At 37.1% G+C, this 16,699-nt stretch overlaps 1 protein-coding gene across 9 annotated transcripts in view; it reads right to left on the reverse strand.

Moving 5' to 3' along the window:
* Window positions 1–16,699, reverse strand: part of SENP7 (SUMO specific peptidase 7) — a 170,808-nt gene that overhangs the window by 73,010 nt on the left and 81,099 nt on the right. For 5 of the 9 annotated variants that reach the window (XM_070791208.1, XM_070791064.1, XM_070791113.1 and 2 more), the window contains one exon: window positions 7,957–8,151. The exons of the other annotated variants lie outside the window; for them this stretch is intronic. In XM_070791208.1, coding sequence (XP_070647309.1) covers window positions 7,957–8,151 — 195 coding nt within the window. The remainder of the gene's footprint in view (window positions 1–7,956; window positions 8,152–16,699) is intronic. 9 annotated transcript variants of the gene reach the window in all.

The following is a 16,699-nucleotide window of genomic DNA, read 5'->3' on the forward strand; positions in this document are numbered from 1 at the left end:
TATTTAACTTCTATGCAGAGTACATCATGAGAAATGCTGGGCTGAAGGAAGCACAAACTGAAATCAAGATTCCCGAGAGAAATATCAATAACCTCAGATATGCAGATGATACCACCCTTATGGTAGAAAGTGAAGAACTAAAGAGCCTCTTGATGAAAGTGAAAGAGGAGAGTGAAAAAGTTGGCTTAAAGCTCAACATTCAGAAAACAAAGATCATGGCATCTGGTCCCATCACTTCATGGCAAATAGATGGGGAAACAGTGAAAACAGTAGCTGACTTTATTTTTCTGGGCTCCAAAATCATTGCAGATGGTGACTGCAGCCATGAAATTAAAAGACACTTGCTCCTTGGAAGGAAACTTATGACCAACCTAGACAGCACATTAAAAAGTTGCACATTTGTGCAACTGTGGTGTTGGAGAAGACTCTTGAGAGTTCCCTGGACTGCAAGGAGATCCAACCAGTCCATCCTAAAGGAGATCAATCCTGGGTGTTCATTGGAAGGACTGATGCTGAAGCTGAAACTCCAATACTTTGGCTACCTCATGCGGAGAGCTGACTCATTTGAAAAGACCCTGATGCTGGGAAAGATTGAGGGCAGGAGGACAAGGGGAAGACAGAGGATGAGATGGCTGGATGGCATCACCGACACAATGGACATGGGTTTGGGTGGACTCCGGGAGTTGGTAATGGACAGGGAGGCCTGGCGTGCTGTGATTCATGGGGTCGCAAAGAGTTGGACACGACTGAGTGACAGAACTGAACTGAAAATGTATACGCAACAAGAGTCAAAACAATCTTCAACATATTTGGAGGGATCAAACTCCCTGATATCAAAACTTACTACAAAGCTATAATAATCAACATATATGGTACTATCATAAAGACAAATATGGAGATCAATGGAATAGAATAGCACCCAGAAATAAAGCCACACATATATGGTCAAATGATTTTCAAATGGCTGCTAAGTCCTTTCAATGGGGAAAGCACAGCTTTTTCAACAAATGATGCTGGAAAAACTGAATATCCACACGCAAAAGAATGAAGAAAGACCCTCACCTAATAGTCTTATACAAAAGTTAGCTCAAAATGGATTGAAGGCCTAAAAGCATAAACTGAAACTATAAAACTCTTAGCATAAGGGAAAATGTTCAGGACATGGGATATGAGAGTATTTTCTTGGATATGACATCAAATAGAAACATAGATAAACTGGACTTCATCAAAATTAAAACTTCTGGGGGCTTCCCTGATGGTCCAGTGGTTGAGACTCCATGAATCCACTGCAGTGGACAAGAACGAGTTCAATCCCTGGTCAAGGAACTAAGATCCTGCATGCCATGTGGCATTACCCCCCAAATTTTTTTCAATTAAAAAAAACTAACACTTCTGTACACCAAATAGCAGGAACAATAGAGTAAAAAGGCAACCCACAAAATGGGAGATCTATCTGCAAATTATACTTTATGACAATATTAATATATTTTAATATTCAGAATAGAGAGAACTTCTAAACTCACAGATAAACAACCTGATTCATCAATGGGCAAAGGACTTGAATACACATTTCTCCAAAGAAGATACATGAATGGCCAATAAACACATGAAAAAGATGTTCAATAACCCTAAAACCACATTAAAACCACAATGAGATATCGGTTCACATCCATTGGAATGATTATCATGTAAACACAGAAAATATCAAGTGTTATAAAGGATGTGAAAAAAACCAGGACCCTTGTGTACCACTGTGGCAATGTAAAATGATGTAGTTTTACATTTATAGAAAACAATATGGTGGTTCTCCAAAAAATTAATGATAGAATTATAGGATCCAGAAATTCCACTTTCAGAAATACACCCAAAAGAACTGAAAGTATATAGAAACACAGATACACGTACACTGATGTTCATAACAGTTTAATTATTCACAATCACCTAATGGTGGAAGCAGCCTAAGTACCCATAGACATTTGTAGAACACCCCAGAAAGTCAAAAAGGAATCAACACTTCAATAAGGAAAGTTATCTCCAACCAGTTGTTCTGGGTCTAATACCTCATTTTAAAAAATCATAAACTAAAACAGCAGCTGACTAACCTATTTTTATACTTCGGGTTGAGGAGGTCTTCCCAAGAGCAAACCAGAACCAGGAGTCAAAAACTGACAGATTTTACAAAATAAAACTTTTAAGTCTCAGTGCCATAGAAGTTACTATACACAAAGTAAAATTACAAAAACAAACTTGAAAAATTTTTTTCCAACACGTATAACACAGAGATAATACCTTTCATAAGAGTTCTTACAAATTAGTAAGAAACAAATGAAATACCTCAATACACACAAGACTTAAGAGAAAACTCATGTAAGAAATACAAAACCCAGGGCCATTGTTCAGAGGTAAAGAATCTGTCTGTACACCCGTGGCAGATGCATGTTGATGTATGGCAAAACCAATACAATATTGTAAAGTAAAAAAATAATAATAATAAAATAATAATGATAAGTTAAAAAAAAAAAGAATCTCTCTGCCAATGCAGGAGACGCAGGTTTGATCCCTGATCCAGGAGGATCCCACAGGCCTTGGACAACTAAGTCTGTGCATCACAACTACTGAGCCTGTGCTCCACAGCCCTTGACGCACAACTACTTAGCCCACATGCTACAACTACTGAAGCCTGTGCACCCTAGAGCCTATGCTCCACAACAAGAAGCCACCGCAATGAGAAGCCATGTGCCATAACTGGAGAGTAGCTCCCACTTGCCATAACTAGAGAAAGCCTGCGTGCAGCAAGCAAGCCATCCAGCCACCTCATCCTCTGTTGTCACCTTCTCCCACCTTCAATCCTTCCCAGCATCAGGGTCTTTTCTAATGAGTCAGTTCTTTGCATCAGGTGGCCAAAGTATTGGAGCTGCACCTTCTGCAACAGTCCATCCAATGAACATTTAGGACTGATTTCCTTCAGGACTGACTGGACTGATCTTGCAGTCCACGGGACTCTTAAGAGTCTCCTCCAACACCACAGCTCAAAAGCGTCAATTCTTTGGTGCTCAGCTCTCTTTATGGTCCAACTCACATCCATACATGACTACTGGAAAAACCATAGCTTTGACTAGACGAACTGTGTCAGCAAAGCAATGTCTCTGCTTTTTAATATGCTGTCTAGGTTGGTCATAGCTTTTCTCCCAAGGAGCAAGCATCTTTTAATGGCTGCAATCACCTTCTGCAGTGATTTTGGAGCCCAAGAAAATAAAGTCTAGTCTCTCAGTGTTTCCACTGTTTCACCAACTATTTGCCATGAAGTGATAGGACTGGATGCCATGATCTTAGTGTTCTGGATGCTGAGTTTTAAGTCAGACTTTTCACTCTCCTCTTTCACTTCCAATAAGAGGCTCTTGAGCTCCTTTTTGCTTTCTGCCATAAAGATGGTATCATTTGCATATCTGAGATATTGATATTTCTCCTGGCAATCTTAATTCCAGCTTGTGCTTCATCCAGCCCAGCATTTTGAATGATGTACTCTGTATATAGATTAAATAAGCAGAGTAACAAAATACAGCCTTGATATACTCCTTTCCCAATTTGGAACCAGTCCATTGTCCCACGTCCAGTTCTAAATGTCAATTCTTGACCTGCATACAGATTTCTCAGGAGGCAGGTAAGGTGGTCTGGTATTCCCATCTCTTGAATTTTCCACCGTTGTGATCCACATAATCAAACGCTTTGGCATAGCCAATAAAGCAAAAGTAGATGTTTTTCTGGAACTCTCTTGCTTTTTTGATGATCCAGCGGATGTTGAAAATTTCATCTCTGGTTCCTCTGCCTTTTCTAAAACCAGCTTGAACATCTGGAAGTTTACAGTTCATGTATTATTGAAGCCTGGCCTGGAAAATTTTGAGCATTTCTTTACTAGCATGTGAGATGAGTGCAATTGTGTGGTAGTTTAAGCATTCCTTGGCATTGCCTTTCTTTGGGTTTGGAATGAAAACTGACCTTTTCCAGTCCTGTGGCCACTGCTGAGTTTTCCAAATTTGCTGGCATACTGAGTGCAGCATTTTTCACAGCATCATCTTTTAGAACTTGAAATAGCTCAACTGGAATTCCATCACCTCCACTAATTTGTTCGCAGTGATGCTTTCTAAGGCCCACTTGAGTTTGCACTCCAGAATGTCTGGCTCTAGGTGAGTGATCACACCATCGTGATTGTCTGGGTCATTTAGATCTTTTTTTGTATAGTTCTTCTGTATATTCTTGCCACCTCTTCTTAATACCTTCTGCTTCTGTTAGGTCCATACATTTTCTGTCCATTATTGTACCCATCTTTGCATGAAATGTTCCCTTGGTATCTCAGATTTTCTTGAAGAGATCTCTAGTCTTTCCCATTCTATTGTTTTCCTCTATTTCTTTGCATTGATCACTTAAGAAGGTTTTCTTATCTCTCCTTGCTATTCTTTGGAACTCTGCATTCAGATGGGTATATCTTTCCTTTTCTCCTTTGCCTTTCACTTCTCTTCTTTTCTCAACTATTTATAAGGCCATTTTGCCTTTTCGCATGTCTTTTTCTTGGGGATGGTTTTGATCACCATCTTCTATACAATGTTATGAACCTCCATTCATAGTTCTTCAGAGAGTCAGTCAGTCAGTAAGTCAGTTCAGTCACTCAGTCGTGTCTGACTCTTTGCGACCCCATGAATCACAGCATGCAAGGCCTCCCTGTCCATCACCAACTCCCGGAGTTCATTCAAACTCATGTCCATTGAGTTGGTGATGCCATCCAGCCATCTCATCCTCTGTCGTCCCCTTCTCCTTCTGCCCCCAATCCCTCCCAGCATCAGGGTCTTTTCCAATGAGTCAACTCTTCGCATGAAGTGGCCAAAGTATTGGAGTTTCAGCTTCAACATCAGTCCTTCCAATGAACACCCAGGACTGATCTCCTTTAGAATGACCTGGTTGGATCTCCTTGCAGTCCAAGGGACTCTCAAGAGTCTTCTCTAACACCACAGTTCAAAAGCATCAATTCTTCAGCGCTCAGCCTTCTTCACAGTCCAACTCTCACATCCATACATGACTACTGGAAAAACCATAGCCTTGACTAGACAGACCTTTGTTGGCAAAGTAATGTCTCTGCTTTTGAATATGCTATCTAGGTTGGTCATAACTTTCCTTCCAAGGAGTAAGCATCTTTTCATTTCATAGCTGCAGTCACCATCTGCAGTGATTTTGGAGCCCCAAAAAATAAAGTCTGACACTGTTTCCACTGTTTCCCCATCTATTTCCCATGAAGTGATGGGACCAGATGCCATGATCTTTGTTTTCTGAATGTTGAGCTTTAAGCCAACTTTTTCACTCTCCTCTTTCACTTTCATCAAGAGGCTTTTTAGTTCCTCTTCACTTTCTTCCATAAGGGTGGTGTCATCTGCATATCTGAGGTTATTGATATTTCTCCTGGCAATCTTGATTCCAGCTTGTGCTTCTTCCAGTCCAGTGTTTCTCAGGATGTACTCTGCATATAAGTTAAATAAGCAGGGTGACAATATACAGCCTTGACGTACTCCTTTTTCTATTTGGAACCAGTTTGTTGTTCCATGTCCAGTTCTAACTGTTGCTTCCTGATCTGCATATAGGTTTCTCAAGAGACAGGTCAAGTGGTCTGATATTCCCATCTCTTTCAGAATTTTCCACACAGTCAAAGGCTTTGGCATAGTCAATAAAGCAGAAATAGATGTTTTTCTGGAATTCTCTTGCTTTTTCTATGATCCAGCGGATGTTGGCAATTTGATCTCTGGTTCCTCTGCCTTTTCTAAAACCAGCTTGAACATATGGAAGTTCACGGTTCACGTACTGCTGAAGCCTGGCTTGGAGAATTTTGAGCATTACTTTACCAGTGTGTGAGATGAGTGCAATTTTGTGGTAGTTTGAGCATTCTTTGGCATTGCCTTTCTTTGGGATTGGAATGAAAACTGACCTTTTCCTGTCCCGTGGCCACTGCTGAATTTTCCAAATTTCAGACACTCTATCAGATCGAATCCCTTGAATCTAATGTCAGTTCCATTGTATGTTACCACATAGTACTATGTAAGGGATTTGGTCTTAGTCACATAAGGCATTTTTCCTTAAACTCTGAGTTGTTATGGCAACAATCTTTAAGACTAGCTTTAAACCCAGAGCTGATGATTACACAACAAAACAACTCATCCTACTCCAGGGTATGATCTTCCTTAAGTTCTATACTAATGATAATACAACAAAAATGTACCTTGCTTAAGAACATGTTTCTCCTTAACAAAACCTTATGACTAATCTTGTTATCTTGTGGGAGTGGGTCTGGTAAGACCTTTACAACCCTGAGACATTTTTTTGATTTACTGTTAATAACCAGCTCAAAAAGTATACAGCTCCCTTGCTAAGACTAGTGATGGGGCACTCTCTGTCCCCCTTCCGATGTCTACATCAGAAGCTTTCTCTGTCCTTTTTCACTGTAATAAATCTTCTGCCACACAAAAGCTCTAAGTGATCAAGCCTGGTCTCTGATCCCAAAACTAAATCTTCTTCAGAGATCATGAATTCATGAATCTGGTATCATTCACTGTAAGCTACCAGTATCTCTCCTTAAGGAGCTCACTGTCTAGTATAGGATGAAGATATAAACACTTCTAGTGCAAAATGATAAAATACATTTCTACTACCTCTGATCATATATTAAATTTATTAGTAACTGGATAATGCCACTGAAACACTCTTTTTTATTTTCAGCAAATTCAGAAAAAGGATAAAGTTAACATTGTCACTGAGAATTCGCTAAGTAGAATCTAAGTGAAACAGAAAATATTCTCCAAAAGAAGAAAAATTCATAAAATTTATGTTAATAAGAAATAAACAGAATTTATAAAAACAGAATGTTATAAAGTAAGAAATTTATTATAGATACTTTAAAAGGTAACTATGAATACTCTTTAATGTAATTAGCCTTAAAAGAGAAATACAAACCAGAAGTTACCTTTGGATGATTAGGGGTAGAAAGGCAATTAAGATTGGATCAACAATTATTCACTCAGATCACAACTATTTATTGTAGTGTTAGAAAGCGGAAAATAAAATAGAGTTTCACGGTAAATGAAAGTTAAAAGATCTAGTATTATGTACTAACTGACATCCCCAAGCTTTTTAACCACAATTTTTTTTTTTTAATTTACAACCACCATATGAGCCTCTCCTAGTACTTTGCTACAAAGTCGTTCAGTCATGCCCAGCTCTTTGTGACTGTATGCACTCTAGCCCACCAGGCTCCTCTGTCCATCGGATTCTCTAGGCAAGAATACTGGAGTGATTGCCATGCCCTCCTCCAAAGGATCTTCCCAACCCAGAGACTGAACCCTTGTCTCAGGCATCTCCTGCACTGGCAGGTGGGTTCTTTACCACCAGTGCTACCTGGCACTGCTGATTTCCATATTTCTTATTAATACAGTTAAGCTATGTACCAATTCAGCTACCTCATATCATTTTTTTGGTGAGGAATGCATACAATCACTCATTCAGCAGATGCTTAGTGACTAGGCAGTGTTCTAGAATCTGAGTATAAAAACAGTAAAAAAGAAAAGAAGGGATGGATGGATCGATGGAGAAACAGATGGGTGGATAGGACAAAGAAAGATGAGGAACAGACATATGTCAGGGGAATGAATTTCAATTACACCAGAAAAGATGCAGTAGGTAACTAAATTTTCATTACAAGCCTACATCCATTTTCCCAAACACAAGTAGAATGATCAGTACTTTCTGAAACTGACTCTTAACTATGGGCTGCTGGTTCCCATAGCAACTCCAGTCACCAGGGGAGAAAAGTTAACACTAGTTATTTAGCAGTAACACATTTCTCAGGGGAGAACAGAAGAAGGCTCATGAGAATAAGTGCACAATTTATTTTATTTTGAGTAGAGTTATCACTAAACATACCTTTCAGATAAAAAGAAGTTCTTGTGAGGATTTAGATTTTGACAAGATTCTAGGCTGCCATCAGATGATGAAGAAAGCTGCTCTGATTGCAAGTTGTCTGTATCACCCAAATTGGCCTCAGTTACAGATGAGGTCTTTATGTATTTTCTTCCTAACTTCGTTCCCAGGACATTCGTCAATATAACTCTGGGTATCCTGTCATATAAAATAACAAACACTGTACTATACTGAAATTTGCAGTAAAAAAAATTCTAGGAAGTTGAAGTTTCAAACATTTTCAACTTAGCATAAGTAATCTATTAGAATTATACCATCCTGGGAGGAGGGAGGAGGGTTCAGGATGGGGAACACATGTATACCTGTGGTGGATTCATTTTGATGTTTGGCAAAACTAATACAATTATGTAAAGTTTAAAAATAAAATAAAATTAAAACCAAAAAAAAAAAAAAAAGAATTATACCATCCTGGAAATCAACCCATAAATACTCAGTATTTTGGATGAACACTCTTTTTTTGTTTCTGGAAGTACTTACATCTTATAAACTGGCATAGATTGGCCTGCCACTATATGGCTTTAAGTATACTAGTGGATGCTATTGGAACTGCTTAAAATTTTAACCAATTTTTCTCAAAAAAAAAAAAAAAAAGGTTTTTCCTTTCCAGTAGTTATTAAAAATACAGAGACTACAAACCAATTCAAAAAAATCTTTATTCTCTTTCAACAGAACGGTCTTTGGTAAATAACAACATATTCATAATTGGCAAATGATAAATGCTAAATCCAACAAGAAAGACATCATTCAGACTGCATCTATAGTAATGACAGATTCCTTAAGAAAAACAGCACATATATTGATGGTAATAAATATGTTTTACATAATAGCATCAGGAAAAAGGGTCAACAAAATTAATGTTTAGAAAACTAAAGCATAGTTTTTAAATTGGTGGGATTCATATAAAAACTAGTAATGCAAGCCTGGTATCTTCTTAAACAGAAGAGGATGGCCTAACCTTCCGTTTAGCCAGCTGTTATTATGAACAACTGATACTCGTTGCCATACCACAATGACGTCTTTAAAGCAAATACCTGACCCTGAACTAACAGGCCTAGATCAAATTATTGTGATTTTTAAAATTTGTGTTAGCATTTTCTTTAAGTTTTCCTATCTCCTGTTTATGAGATGTTCCCCCTGACTGTCACTTGCAGCACTTCACTGACATTTTGTGAGAAATAACAGATAACACCTAGAAAGGACCAAAGTACTTTTGTTTAAGTAAACAATGTGAGCTTCCCTGTACTCTGCTACATTTGCTATACCACTCAGAAGGAAGGGAAGGGAAGTCGCTCAGTCGTGTCCGACTCTTAGCGACCCCATGGACTGCAGCCTACCAGGCTCCTCCATCCATGGGATTCTCCAGGCAAGAACACTGGAGTGGGTTGCCATTTCCTTCTCCAATGCATGAAAGTGAAAAGTGAAAGGGAAATCACTCAGTCGTGTCCGACTCTTAGCGACCCCATGGACTATAGCCTACCAGGCTCCTCCGTCCGTGGGATTTTCCAGGCAAGAGAGGTACCCTTCAATTTTCACTACAGAATAGAAGCACTGTGTTCTTTTCACTATGTTCCAGACAATGCAGAATTTCAGATCCTAGGAGAAGTGTAAAATAATTCAGTCTCCCCTTTATTTTAAACATGAAGAACTCAAAGCTCATAAAAGGTAAATGGTTGCCCAAGTATAAGCAACTCTAGCTCCTAGAAGAACCTAGGCTTTTGGGTTTTTTAAATTTTATTCCATTACACTGCATTTTCAATACTAACTTGCCACAGCATCCAGATAACTGAGTTTATCTGTAGATACTTTGCTGCTGCTGCTGCTAAGTCGCTTCAGTCGTGTCTGACTCTGTGTGACCCCAGAGACGGCAGCCCATGAGGCTCCCCAGTCCCTGAGATTCTCCAGGCAAGAACACTGGAGTGGGCTGCCATTTCCTTCTCCAATGCATGAAAGTGAAAGTGAAGTCGCTCAGTCGTGTCTGACCCTCAGCGACCCCATGGACTGCAGCCTACCAGGCTCCTCCGTCCATGGGATTTTCCAGGCAAGAGTACTGGAGTGGGGTGCCATTGCCTTCTCCGGTAGATACTTTAGGAATCCTTAAATATATCCATTTCCAGAACAACCTCCACAAAAAAGTACTGGGTTGATTAAGCAGTATATGATCTTCAACAAGGCTATGGTAAATACAACTCTCTGAACTCAAAAGTTTAAGTGAAGGAAGAAAGGAAATAAAGTAAGCCATTTAGTACAATCACGAATTGTGGAGAGTGAAGAACAAAGATATTTGTCTTTCTCCTCTCATGATTTAAGCCTCTAAGATTCCTATTTATTACTGTCTACTTTGTATATTTGATGCCTGACAGAACCCTCCTTAAAATCCTGCATTTGAAGTAGGAATGAAGACAACAAAAGACCAGTAAGGAGTCTCAATATTTCTTCTGACCTCACACTAGGAATTGCAGGTAAATGAATAAAGAAAACTCAACTGCAGTTCTCAATCTTTAGGGAGAATGTAGGATTATTAGAAGAGAGAATTTTATTCAAGTAAGAACTATTTTTCTTCAAATCAATCAGTTCAGTCGCTCAGTCGTGTCCAACTCTTTGTGACCCCACGGAATGCAGAATGCCAGGCAACTCCTGGAGCTTACTCAAACTCATGTCTATCAAGTCAGTGATGCCATCCAACCATCTCATTCTCTGTCGTCCCCTTAAATTTTACTTACTTTTAAGAGATGAGAGAATTTGATACACTAGTTGATAGCTCATTTTAAGAATTGATGATATACTCTTCATGTTCCCCTATCATTACTGAATTCTAAAATGTAGTTCATAACAAAATAATTCAAGAACTGTAGTATTTAAAATGTGGAGGATAGAAGAAGAAATATCCTCCCAAGAAAAAAATCAGCTATAATTCACTTGTTTAAATGCCTGACTATAGTAAGTTTAAGTACGTTTTTAAATGTTGAGTCCCTAAAGAAAGCTCCAAATAGGAGAGAAAAAGTCCATAGAAGGGTAGTTCTCTACAAAGTACTGAAGAGAATAATCAGCAAAAATAAGCAAACAAAAAAATGTACAAATATCAGCAAGGAAAAGAATAATTATAAAGATTAGAATTCTCTTTTGAATAACAAATGATCATTCTATTCTATTACGGTTTGTTTTGCTGCTAGATTGTTGAAGAAAGAAAAACCAGAGCTATGAAAAAAGAACCTTAGAAGGTAAATGAGAATTTTTAAGCTAAACAAATAGTTTAAAACTCTTTCCAAGAAGAGAAAAATTTGAAAATTCCCCCAAAACCCATTTGAAAAGATTATACACGAATCTACAATAGAAGCCACAGCTCTAAAGTACAAAATCCCTAAAGGGCTCTGAAGCCACCAGAAGGCTCAAGGAGCTAACTTAGTATGTCTACCATGGCAAGTAAGCCAGAAAGAAAAACACCAGTACAGTATACTAACGCATATATATGGAATTTAGAAAGATGGTAACGATAACCCTGTATGTGAGACAGCAAAAGAGACACAGATGTATAGAACAGTCTTTTGGACTCTGTGGGAGAGGGAGAGGGTGGGATGATTTGGGAGAATGGCATTGAAACATGTATAATATCATATATGAAATGAATCACCAGTCCAGGTTCGATGCATGATACAGGATGCTCGGGGCTGGTGCACTGGGATGACCCAGAGGGATGGTATGGGGAGGGAGGGGGTTCAGGATGGGAAACACGTGTGCACCCATGGTGGATTCATGTTGATGTATGGCAAAACCAATACAATACTGTAAAGTAATTAGCCTCGAATTAAATAAATTTAAATTAAAAAAAATAAATAAATAAAACACTTTGGCCATTTAAAAAAAAGGAAAGCATTCTACTACTGTGAACAAATGCCACAAGAAAAAAATTAAAAATAAGAATATTTAAAGGTTAATGAATTCAATATCATGTAAAATATGTAATAAAGTCCAGTCCCTACTTTACTTATGAAAAAAAATTAAAGGTCAGAAAAATGAAAAGCAGTATGGGCACAGAGTTAGTTAAGAGCAAGGACTTTGGAGTGAAACACAGGTTGAAGTGTTTCAACTTCAACTAGTAATTATATAACCTTAGGTTGGGTACTTACCATAATTTATGCCTATTATCACTGATCTCCTCATCTCTAAGATGTGGAGAATAGTAATATCTACCTTAAAAATGATTAAGATTAAATGAAATAAAAGATGTAAAGCAATTAGCACAAGTCCTGGCACACAGTCAATTTATAATAAATGGAAGCTCACTTTAATCTGCCTATTATTGAAGTCTTCCCCAAACTTATAAATTATCTTTTCAATTAGCATTTAATTGTCATAATTTATCATGCTCTGCTCTGCGATCTTAATGAAAACATCTTCTTAGAAAAGCATATAATTAAATAGTTAGCAATATCTATAGTACTCCTAGCTCTTCATAACACACACCATAGCCCAAACATCTTTCTTTAATTATTTACAACTTAATGTAATTTGGGTACCTTGAAGAAACAGAGTTTTGTGTGACAACCTTACAGAATACAAATGTATAAAGTGATAACTAAGTTCATAATATCTAAAATGCCTTTTGGTATACAATTTATAAATTAGCACTACCATGGAAATTCTAGGGCTAGCCAGCAGTACAAAAGATTCTGAATGTTAACAAGAAATATGTAAAAGTGTATACTTCATCTCTTATACTATCTCAACACAGCAGGAAGGACTGAAAGTTGCCATTTCACACAGTCCATCCAATTTTTTTCTCAAGTATGCAAACAGTATCAGTAAGTAAAACAGATTCAATTTTACTTACTAATATTATGAAAGTGAAAGTTTTAAGTCACTCAGTTGTGTCCGACTCTTTGTAACCCTATGGACAGTAGCCTGCCAGGCTCCTCGGTCCATGGAATTCTCCAGGCAAGAATACTGGAGTGGGTAGTCATTCCCTTCTCCAGGTGATTGTCCCGACCCAGGGATTGAACGTAGGTCTCCTACATTGCAGGCAGATTCTTTACCGTTCGAGCCACCAGGAAAGCCATGTTGAAAGCACATTTCAAAACATAATATGCTAAACCAAAGAACCAAATTTTGTAACAGTGAAATGAAGCAGAAAGTATACTGGCCTGAGAAATAATATCATTTATTGAATGTGTCTCTATACACATTCTGGTCCTTAACTGTTTCAATTACAAATTGTGAGTTCCACCCCACAGATAAGTAGCAAGGTAAATATAAGACTGAAATAAAAAATGGGAGAAAACTGAAAATCTGATAGGAGCTATTAAGATATCCTTGATGTTAAGAGCAAATTTTTAAAGAAATGGAACCCTTGTTGATAGATAACATAATTGCATCTGGCATTAAAGCTATAAATAACAAGTAAAAAAATAACAATACTAATTTAGTTTTTATTTTGCTACAATTTAGATGAACATTTTGCTAAAATTGTGCTGTGGCATTTAATAGGGTTTCTATAAATCTATTCTTATCCCAGATGGTATCATTCAAAGTATTACTTTCTAAATCAGTTTAAGCTACATAAATTTTTTTTAATTTTTCAATTACCTTCTTAAAATAATATACAAATTTTCTAAATTTACCCTTTTCTTTTACTAAGCAATATTGTAAGTGAATAAAGTATCACTCAACTATACCATTGCTGGCTTAAATAAGTCTTAAGGTTACAGGAATACCAGGGTGTCCAAAAAGTCATACCATCACAATATCTGGAATATGTAATTTTTTTAAACTCCAAACATATATAAACTTAAGAAAAACACGGGTAAATATAATTACACCATTTAGGGAAATCCCAAGAACCAGGAGTTAACTTTTTTTAACAGAATATTGTACACTGTCCTAGTATTTCTCTAATAATCTCTGGTGTTAATCAATGAAGACAAGATAAAGATGGTTTACCTCCTCAAAAGTTTTGCACGTATCTCCCACTAGGTTCTTTCTTGCCTACTGACCAAGGCTTATAAAGATCTGGAAATATTCTCCCAGGAAAACAGATATGAACCACATATGGAGATAAAACCTAAACTAAAATATGGTTTATTTATTTTAAAAGATATGTGTGTATCCCACATACTGCTAGCTTGACATTTCTAAAACTCTTGACTTGTTCCTTCATTATTTAATAAGACTGATTGGGATCACATATTTTCTGTTTTTCTTCTCAACTTTATCCAGAAATTAAAAGGCTAAACTGTCTTCATTAAAGGGCAACATACTTAGATCACTACCTTTAGATCCCAGAATGTGCTTTTCTGTACATCTGAAACTATTACAACGTTGTAAATCAACTATATGCCAATATAAAATTTTAAAATTACTTAAAAATAAGTAGACAAAACTTTTAAAAAGTAAAAAAAAAAAAAAAAAAAGAAGCCATTGCTGGGAATGAATAAGTAATTTTGGTTTACTTGGTAGTTAAATTTTAAGTTAAAATTAAGAACCAAACATAAGTTTTTCTTCCTTTCATCTTTCTGAAATAATGACATCTTAGCCAAGTAAAATGAAAATAAGACAAACAGTATCATGTCAAAGTTAAGCAAAGTCTGAAGAAAGTCTAAGTCTCCTATTCTAGATAGCAAGTTCCACACAGAAAACATCTATCCAAACCTATACCCTAAACAGCTCTCCAATTTTCTTATTTGAAGCTTATAATACCTCTTTTCCTGTCTGAGACCAAAATTACAGAGCAGATCGTTGGTTTGGGTGGAGGAAAAGACATTTCAATCAAAGAGACTGGAACTGCTAAGTAATCTCAGCAAACGTTTATTGAGAATTCAGTATGTGCCCAGTAATGTGTAAGGAAAAAATAAAACGTAGTCTCTGCCCTTATGAAGCTTATAGTAAGGGAGGCAGAGAAATCACATTAAATGTTATGGGTGCTATGATACAGAAAAGGCAGCTTTCCCAAAGGGATCAAAGAAAGATGTGGCAGCTGGAATCGAAGAAGGCTTCCCAAGAAGATGGAAATGAGTTCAGTGTTAAAGACCAATATCAGTCAATAAATGGGAAAAGGAAATTTTTCCCAAGATAAGAGGACAAAAAGCTCAGAGGTATAAAACAACATTATACATTCAGTGAGCTACCAGCAGTTCCTTAATTCTAAAGCACAGTACTGAATGTGGAAGAGTAGACAGACACAAGGCTAGAGACAATCAAGGTGCAATCATTATGGACGTTGTAATGCCAAGGTAAAGAGTTCGAACTTTAACCTAAAGATTATCTGGAGCCACAGAAAGATGTTAAATAGCAGAGTGACACATAACATCTTCATACTTCAGCAAAAATATGGTGAAATAATGAAGACGAAAAAAAAGACTATGCACAGGAAGCCCAATAAAATTACTATCAGAGTAATAAAGGCACAAAGTTATCAGGGTTTGAACTGGGGCAGTGATGAGAAAGAGGAAGAAAAGATCATTTGAAGACAGATTTAGGAGGCAAAAATAACTAGACTTGATAAATGATTAGATACAAAGAGTAAGGGAAAAACAGGAGCCAGGACAATTTCTAAGTTCTAATGCAAAGAACTAAGTGTAAAAAGGAGTCATATATTCAGACAGGGAGAAGACAGGAAAAAAGGAACAAGTCTGAAAACAAAGATGATTTACTCACTTTGAAACAAGCTAAACCTAAGACACCTGGAGCTGAGGGGAAGGTCTGGACTAAGTGGCAGCTCATCTGAGTAAGGGAACAGAAACACACATACACAGTAAAAAAACGAATTAGAATCTTATTGGGACTCTATTTCACATTATATTTAAGTTTCCTGAACACATAATCTAGCTGCTAACAATTTCTGGTAAGAAAAACTATTCTGGGGGATGACGCATTACACTGTTCTCCTCACACTGTTCTAATTCAAAAAGATCAGACATGGGATGAGGGGATGGATGTCATCTGGAGGAGAGCTGGAGCTTCTTCTCAAAAGAACCAAAGGGATTGGAAGGCCCATCCCTTTAAGTAGCCCCCTTTATTTAGATCTATCAGCACAGTAAAGGAATAGCTCACCTGTACTAAGAAAGAAAACCGATGTACTTCAGGACAATGAGAGTAAATTGCTTCTTCATAAATTACTAAAGCTAAGTGTGTAAGATTTTGTGTGCTTTAGAAAATTTAATTTACATCAGGTATGATATAGTACGGGAATTCTTGTTATATAGCTTTTTATGTTATTGCATTTTTTAAAAGAAGTGTCCTTTAAAAAAAAAAAGTACTGCACAACACTATGTTCAAATGTTGTGACAGAGTTCTACTTTAGTTTTTAAAGTAATTGTGCTGAAAGTCACCAAGTTTCAGCTGGATCTTGGCTTAAAGCACTTATAAATTGTTATCCAGGGACTTCCTTGGTGTTCCAGTGGCTAAGACTACGCTCCCAGTGCAAGGAGCCTGATTAAATTCTTGATCAGGGAACTATATCCCACATGCCATAACTAAGACCCAGCACAGCCAAATAAATGGATAAAAAATAAATATTAAAAATACTGCTAAAAAAAAAATTGCCATTAAGGTTACAGACCAAATAATCAAAGCACCATCTAGCTAATGGCATGCTATTCTAATTGAAACTAAATACTTCCCCTAAAAAAATAATTCACTTAAGGGTTAAAACTGTAAATGGAAATACATTTAAAACATTATGTTATAGGTCAAA

Source organism: Bos indicus, chromosome 1 (genome assembly GCF_029378745.1).
Source record: "Bos indicus isolate NIAB-ARS_2022 breed Sahiwal x Tharparkar chromosome 1, NIAB-ARS_B.indTharparkar_mat_pri_1.0, whole genome shotgun sequence".
Lineage (NCBI taxonomy): Eukaryota > Metazoa > Chordata > Mammalia > Artiodactyla > Bovidae > Bos > Bos indicus.